At 38.8% G+C, this 20,395-nt stretch overlaps 1 protein-coding gene across 9 annotated transcripts in view; it reads right to left on the bottom strand.

Moving 5' to 3' along the window:
- Window positions 1-20,395, bottom strand: part of SMARCA1 (SNF2 related chromatin remodeling ATPase 1) — a 284,916-nt gene that overhangs the window by 108,017 nt on the left and 156,504 nt on the right. For 7 of the 9 annotated variants that reach the window (XR_012127465.1, XR_012127464.1, XR_012127463.1 and 4 more), the window contains one exon: window positions 16,469-16,611. Coding sequence is in view for 1 of the 9 variants with exons in the window: in XM_073227843.1 (XP_073083944.1) it covers window positions 16,537-16,611 (75 nt within the window). In the remaining 8 variants the exon portion in view is untranslated. Of the gene's footprint in view, window positions 1-15,076; window positions 16,612-20,395 lie in introns of those variants that run through there. The other 2 variants (XM_073227843.1, XM_073227844.1) reach the window with 2 other exon arrangements.

Raw genomic sequence — 20,395 nt, 5'->3', positions numbered from 1 at the left:
TAGTAGACATTTAATTATATGATAATTACTTACAGCTTGCTGCTCAGCTTCTACTTTTATGAAATGTAAATTACACTTCACTCAAAAGTGCAAGATGAGCATTTAAAATACTTCACTAAATAGATTTAAAGAATTTTCTGATGTTTTTTCCCAGGCCAAGAATTAGAATGGCACTACACCTTTAAAGGAAACTTTCATTTAGATACCAGGAAAGTTGAGTTCTTAATGAATACCTAAAAGAGAGAAAAACTTCCAAGGAAAAAAAAATGTATATTGGGTTTGCATAAGCTCAGTGGCCTCAGTAAAGCCAAAGCCCCATCTCTCAGAATAAGTCAATCACTTTATCAACTGTGCTTACTGGCAAGTCTGAAAGAAAGAAAAATGATGCAATGATAAAATGATATAATTTGAATTACTACATTTGGAAGCGAATGTCAAATGTATCTTGCGGTTTTTCTAGCATTATTTTCACCTGACATTAGAATTATGGACTCCCAACAGAGGTCAAATGATTGGGAAAATCATTATTATTTCCACTGCTACATTATGCAAGGAGAAAAGTTAGTCTGAGGAATGCAAAGCCACAGCTAATTCAAAAGAATCAAGGACAATTTTCCTTAAACCTTGTACCTTGCATTAAGAGACTTTGCTGTTGTTTACTGCCAGCTAAAATTTAAGAGTGTTCAGGATCACTCTTCATAATATTTATCTCTGCTTGCTCATCCAGGGTCTTGACAGAAAAGTTCAGAGAAAACTAGGAAATGAACAACAGCCAGAAGAGGAGAGAGGTAACTTAAATTTTCAAGTGGAAAATTACAGAAATTTAAGCACATCACTTGCCATTGTTTGATCAAGAAATCACTAGAAATTCAAGGTCAACTACCATTGACAATAATAAAAGACCTTATATTTGCAAAGGGTTTTATTATTTTCAAAGCATTTTCACACAAATTCATAGCATGTTAAAGCTGGAAGGAATATTAAAAAATCATCCAATGTAACCCTCTCTCTCTCCCTCTGTTAACATATTTATTCTTACATTATTTTTATAAACTTAATTAAAATATAACATAAAATAAAGGTAAATCTTAATTGTACAGGTTTTTACAAGTTATTTTAGAAGTATTTTGAAGTTATTTTAATTTTTATGAAGTTATTTTTTTGTTTGTTTTTTAATTTTATTTTGATATCATTAATCTACAATTACATGAAGGACATTATGTTTACTAGGCTCCCCACTTCACCAAGTCTCCCCCACATCCCCATTCACAGTCACTGTCCATCAACATAGTAAGATGCTATAAAATCACTACTTGTCTTCTCTGTGTTGCACAGCCCTCCCCGTGCCCCCCACACACACACTATACATACTAATCGTAATGCCCCCTTTCTTTTTTTTCCCACCCTTATCCCTCCCTTCCCATCCATCCTCCCCAGTCCCTTTCCCTTTGGTAACTATTAGTCCATTCTTGGGTTCTGTGCTTCTGCTGCTGTTTTGTTCCTTCAGTTTTCTTTTGTTCTTATACTCCATATATGAGTGAAATCATTTGGTACTTGTCTTTCTTTGCCTGGCTTATTTCACTGAGCATAATGCCCTCTAGCTCCATCCATGTTGTTGCGAATGGTAGGATTTGTTTTTTTCTTATGGCTGAGTAATATTCCATTGTGTATATGTACCACATCTTCTTTATCCATTCTTGATAAAGTTATTTTTATAAATCATACCTATGTTACCACCATCTAGCTCAAAACTTAGAACTAGCTCCATAGATTAATTTTGCCTGTGAACTTGATATAAATGGACTCTGTGGATAAAGTAAAGGTTCCTATGGCCAGGATTCTCACCTGGCCCTGGTTGGCTAGCTTGCTACACACGTGTGGGCAATGCGTCATTATTGACTCTATCTAGAGAGCCCTGTCCCTTGCTTTGGGCAACACCATGCACAGCTGCAAGGCTGCAAGAGAACAGAGCAGACGCTGGAGTGGTGGCAGCACTGAGGACAGAGACTGGGACAGCTGTGCAGGCAGAGAAGCCCAGAGGACGGCTGTGCGGGAAGAGAGGCCCAGAAGCACGGACTGGCTTGCTGCATGAATGGGACTCACTCTGAGTGAACAGGATTCTAGTGATTGACCTGCCGCCATAGAAATAAAGTTGGTATAACCCTTTCACCCTAAGAACGTTCTACTGTTATTTCTTTGGTCACACTGAATCCATAGTGAACTTGCCCAGGGCTGAAACCCATTGGTAAGATGGACTCTCTTTTGCATCTGGCTTCTTTCTCAACCTTATATCTATAGATTCATCCAGTTGTTTGGTGTAGTAGTAGTTTGTTCTTTTTGATTGCTGTGTGATACTCCATTGTGTTAATATACCACAATTTATCTATCCCAATGTTGAGCAACATTTGAATTGCTTTCAGTTGGGTGCTATTAGAATTAATGTTGCTATGAACATTTTGCCATGTCTTTAGGTCCACACATGTATGCATTTCTGTTGGGAACATTTACATAGGAACAGACATGTTAGCTCATTGGATACACATGTATTCAACTGCCAGTTTTCCAAAGTGTGCCAGTTTACATTCCAATCAACAGCAAATCAGAGTCCCAGCTGCTCCCCATCCTTGACAATACTTGGTGTTGTTGGTCTTTTTAATGTTAGCTCTCCTCCTAGACATATAGTGGTATCTCACTGTGGTTTCAGTTCACATTTCCCTGATGATTAATGATGCTCACTGACCATTTTGATATCCTGGCTTGTGAAATATCAGTGCAAGTCTTTAAAATTTTTAAACTGAGTTATCTATATTTTTAATTGATTTTTAGGGATCTTTTGTGTATTGAGCACAAGCCCTTTGCCAGTTATGTATATTGCAAATATTTTTTCCCATACTGGTTTGCCTTTTTACTCTCTTAATTATGTTTTCTAGATGGATAGAAATTCTTTATTTCTCAAAGTCTGAGAGAGGGCTCTAATTACCAACATAAGGGATGAAAAAGAGATATCACTACAGATATTATATATGTTAAAAAAGACAATAAAGAGATAATATAAACAACTCTTGGCATCATAATAGTCAGTGAATTGTCTATCTTTATCCTATAAGCTGTCACTACCATATAAATTTAAAGAAAGGAAGATTAGAAAATGGCCTCTGGGTTGTTACTTGACAACTGTGGAAAGATTTCACTTATTCCACATTCTTTTACTTCTTCTAAATGCTAGATATTGAGAGGCAATATGGATATAACCATGAACAAAAGATTAGTCCCTATCCTTATGGACCTTACCAGACCTCAGGACCACTACAATTTTAGGACAGCAGTTTAGCTCTTTGCCTACTTTTGCCTTGGCCTTAGAACACAGAATTCTCTTAATTTTCATCTGGAGCTATTGAATCCCCGGGTTTCTAGGTCACAAGACTCATCTTGCCCTAGATAGGCTGTGTGCATGCAAGTGTGTTGGGTGGCGGGGGAGCTCCCATTTCTTGATCAATTTTCCCTTTCTTACTATGCCTGCTCCTCCATCTCCCTTCACCTAGCAAACCCCTAACCATCCTTTAAGTGTCAGCCTATATGTCGCTCTTCCAGATAAGTTTTCCATGGCCCCTTACTCTAATTAGGTCCCCATTATACACATACATAGCACCCTGTATCTTCACTATGTAGTACATAATGGTAGTGAGTTATCAAGATGGTTGTTAATATTTGTTTATCCCACTGGTTTGTAAGGTCCATAAGGACAGGGACTAATATTTTAGGGTAAAATCCACAGCCACCACAAGATTTAATACTGGAGGGAAGTAGTGGAATCTGGAGACAGCCTCAAAGCAGTTTGGGCTGAGCTACAAGGATCACCAGTAGGATTTCTTTGGTAATGAGTGGGAAGGAGCAGCTAAAGGTGCAGGGCCAGCGTGACAAATGATCAGTGAATGAAAGAAGGAATGGTCCTGGCTCTTTCAGGGACCCATTCCAAGCTCCAGAAAGCCATTCTTTGTATCTAACCTCTATCTCTCCCACAGGAGAGGTACATAGAAAGTTGGGCTGCCTTTCCTTAATCTATTGCTTCCCAGCAATGAAAGGCCTCGCAAGTGGCTCACCAAGGTTGTAAAGGGCAAAAATGTGCTTCACACTTAACTGGGAAAGCAGCTTTTCCTTGAGCTATGTGTCATTAATGGGTCCTAATGTCATTAGGTACAGGAATCAAAATTTGCATAGAAATCATTTTAGGGAATTGTTTCTTTCCCATGCTGGTATTGATTTCCCAGCACTGTGAGCTGCTTAATGCTACTGCTTTTAATTGATTACTCCAGGGAAGTCCCTCAATAGCAGGATTGTTCACTGAGACACTAGGACATTCATTGAATGTGATTCGACAACCCCAATTGACTCTGGAGACCTCTGCCTATCGGTAGCACAATCAGAGCAGCCCCACACAGGTTAATAAATAATGTGGCCCTTCCAAATGCAACACTCAAGCTATAGCCCAGTTAAAAATATGAACCTGTCTGGTTCTGTTTACCTGCTAAAAATCAGTCATCAAGTCATACATTTGTAACTACTCATAAAGTTAGGCATCTTAGGTTTATTTTAAAGCCTCTCTTGTTTCCACTTCCGTAAATATATGAAAACTCTAACTGCCTGAGTTCACCTTCCTGCCTTAGGAAACAGTTGAGTGACTCTAGGTAGAATCTTCTTTGGCTAATCAGGGGTGTTTCAGGGTTAAGTATTCAGAGCACCATTATCACTATCAAAGACTAAAGAAAATGAGAATGTTGGGGTGGACACATACTGAGGCAAGGACCATTCAGGGAGCACTTCAGTATGTGTTAATTTACCCAGTCCCCAGCAGGATCTTCTTGTCTTCTGATTCATTTATCTCCTAAAGGTTGGACTCAGAAGAAAAGCTCTGGTTCATCAAGTCAATCCAATTGACCAAATACAGAGTACCTTGGTAGGGTTGATATAAATGTCAACCCACAAATTCAGATACATGAGAATTTTTTTCTTAGAACTTAGTCAAGTTCAAATCCCCATTCCTCCATGTAATATAAAACTTACTCTCAGTCAATTCAAGCTCTCCCCACCATCTCTGGGGCTTTGGCTAAGACACACAAAAGGTATCTGATTTTCAGTTATCTTCTGCAGTCCACCCTAGAATCCACTGAGAGGTATATTGTCATGAGTGGCCTTCATTGTCTTGGCACATATGATGCAGGGATATTCAAATTCCAACCAGGGCACAGTTACAGTTGCATTCAGATCCCTCTGTGTCTCCTCAACCCTGGGTTCACATTTTCTTAAGTCTAAGGGCCCCTCATGGCTATCCAGAAAGCACTTGGTTCTTCCCATACCTTACCAGAGTCCACGGAATTATGAAGCCACCTCAAGCCCTATTTCCTGAGATATAACACATGCAGCCAGCCCTACTCTACTGCTCTGGTGCCAGGCTAGGTTCGAGGGAACTCTCCAGGGCTTGCTGCCTTGCCCTATGTGGGGAGAGGCAATACATAGTCTCATCTGCTCAGATTTCTCCATTCTCCTCCCCCATTCAAGGATTATATTTCTTCAACCTGGATCTTGGCCCACAGACATAGGTTACAGCACCTCTGTTAAGGGACTTACCAAGGACTCACTCTTTTGTTCTAATTCTCATTCCTCTCACATCCCATGGAATTTTCACATAGTCTGGGGAGAGAAAGACTGGCTCTGACTGATCCTGTATCCTTTCAAATCTATTGTGTATGTCATGAAGTATATGTTCTAGGTTCTTTATACTCAAAAGCCATGATTCCTGAAAACTCTAAATAGGCTTTTAAAACTCAAAGGCTAAGAATTAACTTTTTGGTTTTCTGCTCTTCTACTCTGATAACCTTTCCCTTAGATGATGAATATCTTTGCTGAATATGGGAATGGGTAGGTGCAAGGAGATACACACACACACACACACACACACACACAGGATAATTTATTAAATATTACCCCAACATGCTACTATATACTTTAGGCCATGGTAGAAAATAGAGGAGAAAAAAGAAAGGAAGAGTGTATGTGCTAAAGAGAATACAGGTTCGTTATGGAGACCATGATTTATAAATCTGAGACCCTCAAAAATTGCACTGTCACATATAATCCAGGGATAGCTTAAATGATACTCAAAATGCTATAAAGAAGCCAAATAAGAGATCTATCAATATAAATCACAGGGATCAGAGACAGTTCCATGGAAATGACTGACCTGAAAGGAAGAAGGTAGAGAGGAGGAGGTAATAAATGAATAATTTCATTTTGAAACCTTTTCTTCAGGCAAGTGGCATGCCCCTTATATTAGGCTTTTTATAGTGTTTTCACTGTCCTCCTGCAGTTTTGGTGAAAAAGACTATGCCTTTCAAAAACATATGTGCCCTAGAGCTCAACTCACTTACTAGTCAATGGGTACTTAATAAATACCTACAGTATGCTGAGCCCCACACTTGGTACCATTAGGATTATTTACGTAAATGAGAACAACATGGATCTCCCACCAAGAAGGAACCACATAACAGGCAGTGCAGAGTGGTTCTCACACTTGAACATGCATCAGAGTCACCTGGAGGACTTGTTACAACACAGATTACTAGGCCTCGCCTCCAGAGTTTCTGATTCAGGAGGTCTCTGGCAGTGCCTGAGAATTTGCATTTGTAATGAGTTCCCAAGCAATGCTGATGCTGATGGTCTGGCAGAAACAACTGGGAAAATGGTTGAGAACCCACAGGATTTGGAGTCAACCAGACCTGGGTCTGGACTCTAGCTCTAACACTTATTAGCCGTGCAACCCTGAGTACTTTATTCAGCTGCTTTGAGCCTCAGGTTCTCCACCTGTAACACTTGATAAAAGATTCAGCAAGTGTATTTTGAGATCTACTGTGTGTCTAGGTACAAGGGAAATAGTGAATTAGACAGATGTAGACTCCGTGGGTTTGACAACCATTAAAATGATGACAAAAGCACTGTATAATTACCATTGTGATTAGCACTGTTAAGAAGGGCAGGGTGCTATGGAAAACAGAGAAACCTCATCTAGGCTGAATGGTCAGAAAGACATTGTGGAGCAGGCTGATACCTGAACTGTAAGTAAGAAGGCTCTTGTTCATTCACAGGGTCAACAGGGTAGGGCTGCTACTATTTGGAGCAGCTGGGTGGGCAACGGATAATGTAGCTAATGGTGGTACATAGGGATTCTGAGTGTGGCTATTAGGGACTGGTAGGGAGATGGGGCACAGGTTATAGAAGGGGTGAGACTGGTGGTGGTAGGAAGGGCCATAAGAGGGTGAGGTGATAGGCATGACAGTAGGAGGTTGTGATGGGGTAGCAAGGATATTGGGTAGGTAAAGCTTAATGGAAGTGTTGTATAGGAGGTGGTGAACTTGCTGCTCATGGTAGACAAGGCTAGTGGGAGTGACTTGTAAGTGATGGTGGTGAGTGGAACCATTATAAAGAATAAGGGGACATTACTTTAGACAAATCAGAGAAGGCCTTCCTGATATAGTGACATTTAAGTTGAGACCAGCAAGATGAAGAAAAAGGTGATGTGCATTCTAAGCCAAAGTAATTGAATGTGCAACAGCTCTGGGATAGTACGGAGCTGAGGATTCTATAGAAACTCTACATCCAGAGTGCCAAGAGTGAAAGGGAAAATGGTGGAATACAGAAGATGAGGTTAAAGAGGCGGGCAGGAGCCAAACCATGCAGAGCCTTGTAGAGATTGGTGAGTCTAGTCTTTATCCTAAGAGCAATTAGAAGCAGTAATATTAGCTTAACAAGTTCAAAAGCTCACTATGGCTATATTGTGGATAAGAGGCTGGAGGGGGCCATCAGTCAGGAGAAATCTGGAGAAGACTGAAACAATCCAGCAACTCAGCACCAAGCCACATTTTTTTATTGACAGAATACAGGTATTTCCATAATCAGAGCTCATTCCTCTTCTGTGATTCCTTGCCTGGTATCCCAGTAGCAGGACTAGATTGCCTACACAAAAATATGTTTCCCAGTCTCGATCTGGATCTGAATCCCTAATACCCACTATCATAATCCCTTGATAATTGACCATCAGCTAATTTAGACTGTACCAATTGTCAACTACTTGGATGACTGTCAACTACTTCACGTTTGCCCGGCAAATAGACGGGTTCTTGGTTTAGTTTATCATTGTGAATACTTACACTCCCATCTTAGGAGCTTTTAGCCCTCTGTGGTCTGATTTGATTCTGAACATACCCTAATTGGACTCCAACCATCATGTAGTCAAGCCTATAATAACTAAATCATTAAACCCTGGAATTATATCCTTGTCCCAGCCCCAGCCTTTGCCTGACCCACTAAGCCCTCTTGAATTCCCAAGCCTTATCTGTTCCAATCTGGCCTGTTCCATCACCACCCAAGCCATAGTTCTACTAGCAGGTATTACTGAAGTTCTAGAACACCATTCAGTAATAAACATAGCCTGGGATTTAGATCACATCAGGTCTTGCTGTATGAGAATCAGATGTAGGCTATTTGACAGTATTTGGTTCTTGTGATTATACAACCTAGGCTTAGTAAACAAGTCAAGGTTCCTTTACAACACCTGACCTCCCTTGCCCAGTTCCTGGGAAGTCAGGATTCACATTTGGGTGGATTTGCCTGAGGCCTCCTGGCAGTTTTATAAGTGGATCTATTGTATATCCTAAACTGCAGGCATCACTTGGATGATGTCATTGAGTTCATTATGAGGCAATAGCCCTTGGAAACAAGAAAGCTCTTCCTGGGTGGCTGAAACACCGTATTAGCTGTATAGATCAGATATGCATCTCTGAATGTGCAGGTTAAGGCCAACTGATCAGGTCCTTGTTTCTCATAGTCAAGGCATCAAATTGCGATGGCAAGAGGGTGGGGAGGAAGAGATGAAGTTACTAATGGGTTCAAAGTCCCTCAGTTTTCTGTACTTTTGTTAGAGTTCTCTGGGAGTGAGATCAGAGGTAAGGAAGGCAGGTGACTGAGTGTGATGGCTGTAGACAGAGAGGGCAGGATTTGGGATTCAAGATCCTTCAAATGTAAATCACTACTTCTTATTGTAAAAACCAAAATACTTTGTGGGAGGAGAGTTCAATGGGGAAGAGAATTCTCTCTCAGAAAGATCATCTCACAACCAGTCAGTGAGGTCTCCTGATAGGGCCTGATGGTAGCTTTGGTGCCAGGGGACAAAGCATAATAAATGGAATTTATTTTCAGGTTCTCTCTTCCCTTTTGGACACTGTCTCATCCCAGGCAGGACTTGGTGCATCTAGCCAGACAGATCCTAGCCATCAAATCTATCCTCTCATAACATCCCAAAAACCAGAAATACCTACATCCTGGGTCCATTTCCATGCTTCACACCAGTCAGTCAGATCAAGGCATAACAAACTGAATGTTGCCTAACACATTCTTCCTTTGCATTTTGGTGGAAGCTTTTAATGACTGTGCCCTTCAATGATATCACCCAAAGCAATAATTCTAATATTGGTAATTTGTGGCTTTCCAGCAACTCTGAGAGAATTTGGAGGACTGATTTCAAACAGCACAATTCTTTTTCTCTTGTGGTTCTGGAGATGAGAAGTCTGAAATGGATCTCTGACTAACGGCACAGTGTAAACTGGGCTGGTTCCTTCTGGAGGCTGTGAAGGGAAAGCCATTTATTTGCCTTGGTCAGCTTCTAGTAGCCACCTGTATTCCTTGGCTTTTGGTCCATTCCTACTCTTCAATTATAAAATAAATTAATCACATGAATGGAAGTATAGCATAGGGAATATAGCCAACAATATGGTAATAACTTGCTATGGTGACAGAGGGTAGCTACACTTACTGTGCTGAGCATTTACTGACGTATACAATTATAGAATCACTATGTTGTACATGTGAAACCAGTATAATATCGCATATCAACTATATTCCAATTAAAAAGTAAAAAAGAAGGACTTTTTTTAAAAAAGTACATTACTCCAGTCTGTTTCTATCATCACCTTGTCTTCTGCTCTGCCTCTGTCTCCTCCTGAGTCCCTCCTATTAGGCCCCTTGTGATTATATAGGGTCCACCCAGATAATCCAGGACAATATTCCCATATCAAGATCCTTCACTTAACTGCATCTACAGTCTCTTTTTCATATAACACAACATATTTGGTTTCCAGGGAGGAGGACAATATGGAAATATTTGGTATACCATTATCACCCTACCAGAAGGAACATTTAATTTCAAATTGTACCATGGTTCAGACATTTTCTGTGTCTGTACATAGTTTAGAGATTAGAGATTTTACAGAAATGTGAAATAACAACTCAGTTACCTTTACCCAATAATCATCATCTCCCAAAGGCTGTATGTGAATGGAAGGAATTGCCTGGGGGTGGGAGGCAGGGACAAGAGGAGATACACACTACAAAACTTCTGCAATGGGACATCTGGAATTGGCTTCTTAACTGAGCAACTTCACTGCCAATTAGAACCAGGCTCTGCCTTGTAGTTTCATTTGAAGCCTCATTTCATGAAAATTCATTTCAGTGTTTCTGTAGCTTTTCCAATACAATTTGCTCTTGAGCCCAAATGGTACTCTCAGCCTAGTTGGAGATTGAAGGCCAGCCTCCTACAACTCTGGCCTTGATAGAGAAAATAGGAAGTGGACATTTGGAAAATTTATCTGGGAAGGGAAGGAAATTAAATCTGAAGGGAATCCAATTGTTCTTCAGAAATGTCTAAAGAAATTAGAGCAACAGTGACTCAAAATGACATCCTACTTAGCTTACAAGCTCCCACTTGTTCGGTACTCTGTGGGACAGGAGATAGCATGAGTCTCCATGCCCAGAGAATCTGCACAAGCCTCAGAAGCTGGGGGCAAGGATGCAGTAGTGAGCAAAACAAGACACTATACAGGGCCATCACTTCCTACAGTTTGTGTTATGGGAAGAAATGTATATAATAGCTGCCAGTGATTGTGTACATGCTATATGCTAAATTCTGTGTTAGACACACTGTATGCCTATTGTCATTTACTTTAACCTTCATAACAACCATTAAAGGTAGTTGATATTACCCCATTTCATAGGTTAGGAACTCAAGGCATAGAAAATTTAAGTAACTTCCCTAATGTCAAGTAGTTTTAACAAGGCAGAGGTAAAATTTGAGCCCAGGTATGTCTGACTCCAAAGCCCATGTGTTATCCACTGTGTTATAGTGTTCCACATGGATCCCTGATTGGAGAATTTGGTGTTATGGATATGGAAGTTTATGGTGCCAAATATATCGTTATACCTGCTCACTACAACTATTGTCCTCAAGGATTTAATCTCTACATTAGGGGAAGCATGAGGGATGATTTAACAGGATTTTCATGAATTATAATATCTGGGTAACAGTGAAATTCAGACATGTGTATCTTTAAATACCAATTATGTGATCACATGCTAGCAGGGCCAAAGATAACATGGCACATGTATTATTATGCAGGGGTAAACCCCCTTGTGGAGCTCCATGTTAATTCCAACAAACACCCTACTTGGAACGATCCTCAATTTTTCCTTCACATATACTTTAGAAAAGCCCTGGCCACTCATTCCCTGTACACTGTATGAATGGAAGAAGCCGTAGGTCTCACATCCTCTGATCAAAAGCTTCCATATGTCATCTGTTTCCAACCACACAGACTGGTTCAGATATATCAAGGACATCAAGGACCTTGGATCTGAGATTTTTAAAAGAAAAAGAAAAAGAAATCCCATGGTAACCATAAACCAAAAATCTATAATACATACACAAAAAAAAGAGAAAGAAATCCAACTATAACACTAAAGAAAGTCATCACACACAAAGGAAGATAGCAAGAGAAGAAGAAAGGATCACAAAAGAATGATAAAAACAACCAGAAAGCATTTAACAAAATGGTAATAAGTACATGCATATCAATAATTCCTCTAAATGTAAATGGACTAAATGCTCCAATGAAAAGACAGAGAGTAACTGAATGGATAAATAAATATGATTCACCTATATGCTACCTACAAGGGACTTACTTCAGACCTAAAGACACACACAGACTGAAACTGAAGAGATGGAAAAAGATACTCCATGCAAATGGAAATAAAAATAAAAGCTGGAGTAGCAGTACTTATATCAGACAAAGTAGACTTTAAAACACAGACTGTAACAAGTGACAAAGAAGGACACTGCATGAAGATTAAGGGCTCAATCCAACAAGAATATAATAACTGTAAATATCTCTGCACTCAATATAGAAGCAACTAAACATATACGGCAAATATTAATAGACATAAAGGAAGAAATTGACAGTAATAAAATAATAGTAGAGATCTTTAACACCCCACTTACATCAATGGATAAATCACCAAGACAGAAAATCAATAAGGAAACAGTAGCTTGGAATGACACATTAGACCAAATGGACTTAACAGATATATACAGAACATTATATCCCCAAATAACAGAATACACATTCTTTTCAAGGGCACATGGAACATTCTCTAGGATAGATCACATGTTAGGTTACAACATAAGTCTCAATAAATTTGTGAAGATTGAAATCATATTAAGCATTTTTTTTCCAACCACAATGGTATGAAATAGAAATCAATTACAAGCAAAAAACAGAAAACATGCAAACACATAGGGGCTAAACAGCATGTTACTAAACAACCAATAGATCATTGAAGAAATCAGAGGAAATCAAAATATACTTGGAGAAAAATGAAAATAGAAACACAATCATTCAAAATCTTTGCACCATGCAAAAGCAGCTCTAAGAGGGAAATTTATAGCAATACAGTCCTACTTCAAGAAACAAGAAATATCTCAATCTAATTCTACACCTAAAGAAACTAGAAAAAGAACAAAGCCCAAAGTAAAACAAAGGAAATAATACAGATTAGAGCAGAAACAGAGACAAAAAATATATAAAAGATTAATGAAGCTAAGAGCTAGTTCTTTGAAAAGATAAAATTGATAAACCTTTAGCTAGACTCATCAAGAAAAAAAGAGATGGCTCAAATAAATAAAATCAGAAATGAAAGAAAAAGTTACAACCAATATCACAAAAATACAATTATAAAAGATTACTATGAATAATTATATACCAACAAATTGGACAACCTTGAAGAAATGGATAAATTCTAGGAACATTCAATCTTCCAAGACTGAACCAGGAAGAAATAGAAAATCTGAACAGAGCAATTACTAGTCATAATATTGAATTGGTCCTCAAAAACCCACAACAAACAAAAGTACGGGACCAGATGGATCCACGGGAGACTTCTACTAAATATTTAAAGAAGAGTTAATACCTATCCTTCCAAAACTATTGCAAAAAACTGAAGGGGAAGGAAAGCTTCCAAATTCATTCTAAAGGCCAGCAGCATCCTGATATCAAACCAGACAAAGACACTACAAAATAAGAAAATTGCAGACCAATATTTCTGATGAACATATATCTGCAAAATTCCTGAGCACAATATTAGCAAACCAAATTCAAAAATTCATTAAAAGGATCAATAACAACAATCAAGTGGGATTTATTCCAGGGTTGCAGGGATGGTTCAACATCCATAAATCTGTCAACATGGTATACCACATTGACAAAAGGAAGGATAAAAACAGTATGATCATCTCAATAAATGTTGAAAAAGCATTTGACAAAATTCAACATCTATTTATAATAAAAACTCTAAACAAGTGGTTACAGAGGGAATATATTTCAATGAAGACCACATATGACAAACCCACAGCTAACATCTTACTCAATGGTGAAAAGCTGAAAGCTTTTCCTCTAAGGTCAGGAATAAGACAAGGATGCCCAGTCTCATCACTTTTATTCAGTATAGTACTGGAAGTCCTAGCCACAGCAATCAGACAAAGAGATAAAAAGCATCCAAACTGGTAAGGAAGAAGTTAAACTGTCACTATTTGCAGATGACATAATACTATATATAGAAAACCCTACAGATTCCACCAAAAAAATTATTAGGTAATAAATTAATTCAGTAAAACTGCAGGATACCAAATCTATAAACAGATATCTGTTGTGTTTCTATGTACAAATAACAAACCAGCAGAAAGAGAGACTAAGAATATAATCCTATTTACAATTGCATCAAAAAGACCAAAATACCTAAGAGTAAATCTAACCAAGAAGGTGAAAGACCTATACTCTGAAAACTACAAGACACTGGTGAAAGAAATTGAAGATACAAATAAATTGAAAGCTATTGATATTAAAGATTAATAAATAAATAATAATAAAGAATTAATACTGTTAAAATGGCCATACTGCCCAAAGCAATCTACAGATTCAGTGCACTTCTTATCAAACTACCAATTACATTTTTCATGGAACTAGAGCAAATAATCCTAAAATTGGTATGGAACCACAAAAATCCCTGAATAGCCAGAGCACTCTTGAGAAAGAAAAATAAAGTGGGTGGTATCACATGCTGTGATTTCAAACTATAATACAAAGCTATAGTAATCAAAACAGTATGGTACTGACATAAAAACAGATACATAGACCAATGGAACAGAATAGAGAGACCAGAAATAAACCCATGCCTATATGGTCCGTTAATACATGACAAAGGAGGTAAGAATATAACAAAATCACTAATTTGAAAAGACATATGTTTAGCACTCCTATGTTTATTGCAGCATTATTCACAAAAGCCAACATATGGAAGCAACCTAAGTGTCTATTGATAGATGAATGGATCAAGAGGATGTGGTATATATCCAATGGAATATTGCTCAGCCATAAAAAAGAATAAAATTTTTCCATTTGTGATAACATGAATGGACCTAGATGGCATTATGCTAAGTGAAATAAGTTAGACAGAGAAAGACGAATACCATATGATTTCACTTACATGTGGAATCTAAAATAAAAACCTAACAAAACAGAAATAGACTGATAAACACAGAGAACAGCCTGCTGGTTGCCACAGGGGAGGAAGGTGTGGGGATGCGTGAAATAGTTGAAGGGGATAAAGAAGTTCAAACTTCTAAATATAAAATAAATTAGTGACACAGATGAAAGTACAGCATAGGAAATAGAGGCAATAGTATTGTAATAATTTGGTATAGTGACAGATGGTAACTACATTTATTGTGGTGAGCATTTAGTAATGTACATAATTGCTGAATCACTATGTTGTACACCTGAAACCAATATAATGTATATCAGCTGTATTTCAATTTTTTAGTTTAATAAAAAAGAAAAGAAAATATGAAAGCATGTAGGTACCTTATTCAGAAGATTTAGAAAATGTTATAATTTGGAAGATTGATCAGAGGAGCCAACAAAAGTTGTGCAGGGCCTCAGCCTAATGACAGAGGCAGGACATCATCAAGACTTGTTCATCAGGAGCTGCCCCTATGCTTCAAGCCAGCACCCCCACTTCCATTACATATTTTCTTAATTCCTCCAGGTTTGGGTTATTCATTCAACAGGCCTTTATTAAGAACCTATTCTGTGCCCAATGCTATGCTAGCCACTGTGGGAATACAAAGCTATACAGGACACAGTTGTGCTCAAGGTATTACATCTATCTTGTTATTCACACTCCCCAACAAGTACATGAACTGGAGAAAAGTCCAGAAACCAAAGATGAAAACTGGTTCAGTGATCAAGTTCACTTAACTCTGGGTCATTTTCCTTTTTGTCCTATTATTTCCTTGTCCTCTTCACCCCACAATTCCTCTGTCCCTGATCTCATTCTTTGAAACTCAGACTGCCTTTCCTCTCTCCTCCTCAAGTTATGGCCCATTTTTGTTCTTCAATATCTTTCTGCTGCCTCATGAAGACTTACCCCAACTCCCTCTGATGCCTGATACCTTCACCTTTTCACAAGCATCACACTAAACCAATCCTAACACATAACACCCACCACCACCAAATACAATGCAGCCTGCAGTTTGAATTATGTTAGCATGTGAATCAAAGAACTGGCAACCACTTGGCGGCAGCATGCCCAAATTCAAATAGCAGGAACTATTCCTAAGTGAGATGGAACAGCCTGCAGTCACAAATCTAAAGTTAGAAAATGCCAGATATGCAAAGTTAAAATTGGAAAAGGATAACCATGTCACAACTATATAGTATCAGGGGTACTCAAGAAGACTGAATTGGGAGTTTGTTACAGTCCTGATAAGTGCAAAAAGAGAGAAAGAATAATAAATTTATTATGGGAGTAGGGGGTGTATCCTCATGGCCATAACCACAAGAAAGAGTCCTGAGTCTTAATGTTTAGCACTAGTGGCAAAAAGTCTGTTGTGTCTCCATATTACCTTAGAGAAAAATGAGGTTAGACTAATTGAATAATCCAGACTATTAGAAACAATGATAAGCCAAATGAAAATACATATATAGACATTTTTCCTTCTGGTATAAGAGGCCATTAATAATAGGATACTTACAATAATACAAGTGTGCCTTTGGGGAATGCAGTCATAGGGAGTCAAATCCTCCTCCTCCGAGATTTGTATCAAATGTCAAATGAGCTCCCATTGATGCTGAAGTCAGTGGGCTGGCATAGAGGCCCTCCTGAGGCTCTTGAATTCTATAAAAACACAGAGACTATATTCTAGTTCTTTAGTAGCTAGAGCATGATCATTATTAGCAGCCCAGCATATCAAACTATTCCTGATATCTTTGGCAATGTGGGGCTCAGAATAACTTTGCAATTGATTCCTTAGTCAAATGATCTCCAATGGATTAAGGAATGCCTATTGTATCCTAGATGTCTGAAAATAGCTTCTCCCTCTCTCTTTAGGGCTTTTCTATTTCTAGGGGAGTGCATCTATAGTTTTCATCCATAATAAGACACCCAAGCCAAGAAGTTCAATGGTAAAAAGTATGGAGTATTTTAGCTCAGCTGGCACTTATATGGCCAAAGACAGCCCAAAAACACATGTTGAGGCCCTACTATGTACCCATCCTTGTGCCAGCTGCTATAGGGTAGACAGGAAAAGCAGTAGCATGGTACCTGGTCTCAAGTGCTTAGAATCTAGTTGGGAGATAAGATTAATATATAAAACAATTAGATAAAAGACAGAAGTGTTTTGAGTTGGATTGTTCAGAGGCTAGGTGTTCTTAAGAAAAGAAGAAAGTAAATGTGGACCAGAGTTGTGAAGAACTATGAAGGGTCTTACAAGCTAGCAAGTTAGCCTGCCACTTACTGTTAGAAAATACAAGATTCCTGGGGCCTCTCCTGAAGTTTCAGCCTTGGGCAAGTTCACTGTGGATTCAGTGAGATCAAAAACTGACAATGGAACATTGTGAGTAAAAGGGTTTATACCCAGCTTAATTCTCATGGTGGCTGGTCAAGTAATAGTATCCTGTCCACCCAGGGCAAGTCTGCATGCAGCAAGCCGTTCTCTGCCTCTGGGCCTCTCCACTGCCTCACAGACCCACAGCCCTGGGTGGAGCTCTTTATGTAGAGTTGACAATAGCCCATTGCCAACTCGTGTGTAAGCATGCGCCTGCGAGCACTGCACGTGAGCAGTGGGCAAGCAGACCAGAGTCAGGTGAGAATCCTGGTCATGGAACTTCCATTTTCTCTACACCTGGATTACAGACAAAAGACAATTTATTGCTCATAGCAAGAGCAGTAGCCAGAGTATCCACATTTTTTACATTGGTTCCAGACTCCCACTTCCCACAGGACAATGTGAAGGGAACCAAACAACACCTGCACATGATACCTGCTGTGGTCCAGGAGAGGAACTCTGAGCTTAGGGAACTCAAGTTTATAGAATCCTTTATAAAGGACAGACAATAAGCAATAAGCATGCCTGCCCTTTGCTCCAGAGAGAGAGACACTATCTCTGCATTGCAAGGCTTTTCCCTATACAAACATTCTTGAAAAAACAGTCTATAACAATGGGCAGTCAGTGCCTCATCTGCAAGACATTCAGACACAGGAGAGACTCTGTAGTTTAAGCAAGGGTTCATGGAGTCATGGAAGGAGGTGCAGATCACAGCATAAACGACTGATGTAATTCCATGTCCATTACAAAGCACATGTCCTAAAGATGAGGAATTTCCTAAAATGGCTAATAAAATCCCAAAAGGTTCAGAGCTGCAAAGGCCTTTGTCCTATGTATTCATTTTACATGGAGATCGAGTCCCAGAGAAGTCAAGTGGTCCTAATATCCTTGTGATATACAACTAGTACATTTCTTAGGCTTGATTAGACAGGTGTATTCTGTGCCCACTGAACAATGTCCTGACTTTTCATAGTAAGACGCTGGTTGAGCACCTCATTAGAAGTAAAATTAGTACCTGCACCAGACTTACATTAATGTATTGACATCTATAGCACTCATTAAATGAACCATAAATCCAGAACACTGAAGTCATTTTCCACCGAATCAAGTCAGGTTTCAGTCAAAATAATTAACACTGTGGTATATTAAATGTCTGGTATTTGCAGGGTGTGTCTGACCAGATCATTTCAGACACAAAAAAAAAAACTGTGGCGTCATGAAATAGTGCAGACTCCATAAACCACAATGCAAACACCCTAATCCTAATCCTAAACACCTAAAGGGCATTTAAGGGCAATAATCAACTAAAATTGACTAGTTGGTGAAGCCATCTAATGATGCACAGTTCTTTGATTACTAATCTATCTGCAGTTCACTACTTTCTCTGGATTTACATGAGCCATAAATAACAGTACTTCCTTTGTCTAAGAATACCTTTGGTCCTCAATTTGCATAGCATCAGAACTGTGGGAGAGGGAAAAGGGGAATTTAAGAACTACCCAGAGTTGTAAAACAGAACCCAAAGTATAGATAGACCTTCTTGTAGTTGGAGAAATCTGAACAAGAATAATAACCCCAGAGCAAGAAAGTTAATTGGGCTTAAATGTATTTTCTGGTTGAGTTTCATTAAACTTGGCCAAGAAAGTCAGGAATGAGTGTTGAACAAATGAAAATTCTGCTTGTGAGTTTCTGATTTCATAGGAAGATCATGCATCAGTATGAGAAAATACAGCTCTTTTCAAAACCGGGAGTATACTTGCATATAAAAACCAAACACGGAATGAAGTTAAGTGTGTCCTTCAACCATCACCCACCACCTCTAAGCTGCCAATCCAAAAGGTTGGCCAAAAAGTTACTGCCACCTGTTACTGGCTTAAGAAGAAGTAGTTTGTTCTGGCTTCACAAACTAACTTTAACAGAAGACTAGTTGAGATCAAGGGAAATGATAATCTCATTGCATCTGGCAGTGCACACATGAAGTATCTGTATTCAGTTGTGGGCAACATATGTAACAAGAAATCTTGAAAATTATAGTGTGTCCAGAAAGAAACAACCAACATGAGTAGGGGACTTAGCCTTTGAGGACGAGTTAGGGAACCTAAAGATGTTAGCCAGGAGAAGACTTAATGAGAAATCATTACTAGAATCTTCAAATCTTGGCAGGGTCATTTTTAATACATTACTTAATGTGAATGTCTCCAGAAAACAAAAATGGGACTATTGGCATAGTTGAAAAAGAAAACAAAATTCAATTCAGTAAAAGAAATTACTTTCAGATGATTGCAGTGCTCTAAAAATGGAATGGGATCCAAGTGGGCCAGGATGAATCTTTTGGATAGAAGATTCCATTTGCAGTATTATCCTCCCCCATAGGATTTACTGCACTCACAGGGATTGAGAGTTAGGACCCTAAAGGGACATACTTCCTCTGGACACCAGGACACTCAACACGCTGACTGCAAAGCCTCTGGCTCTTTGAGCCCATTAGATTAAGAACAATCCATCTATCAGCAGAGAAATCAGAATCCTGTAAATTAAACCTTTAATTTTTTATTAGAAACTTCATATTATAGTTCCATAGGACATTGGAGGAAAGGGACCTCTAAAATCATCTTAACTTCCAGTGAAGTCCATATTGCAGATGCTGTGAACCGAGGATGCCCACGAAAATTGCAGAAGAAACACTTATGGACAACTTGAGATGTTACATCAACTGACATTATTCTTGCCTTTAATTCTATACACTCTTAAATCCCTTTAATAATAAATTTTAACTTTATTTGTGCCAGGCTCACAATGCCAATGGATTTACTCTTTGCTTCTTAGCATCATCAGTTCACTGGAGAGCCAAGCTGAGTTGTGGCCCAAATCACAGTATCAAGCATACTCTACAAGCACAGTTGACACAGACAGTATGAATCACATTCCCTGTAGCTCCTGCTGGGTTGTAGACTCTTCTAAATATCTCCCATATCCACCCAGCTCTCTGGCCCATGTGGTATATTTCACACTTCCCTTCCACTACAAAGAACACCATTGTAGGTGTAGTAACTGTAAACTCAGTGCCTATACAAC

Source organism: Manis javanica, chromosome X (genome assembly GCF_040802235.1).
Source record: "Manis javanica isolate MJ-LG chromosome X, MJ_LKY, whole genome shotgun sequence".
Taxonomy (NCBI): domain Eukaryota; kingdom Metazoa; phylum Chordata; class Mammalia; order Pholidota; family Manidae; genus Manis; species Manis javanica.
Note: the sequence above shows the minus strand (reverse complement) of the source record. Positions and strands in the feature narration are given on the sequence as shown.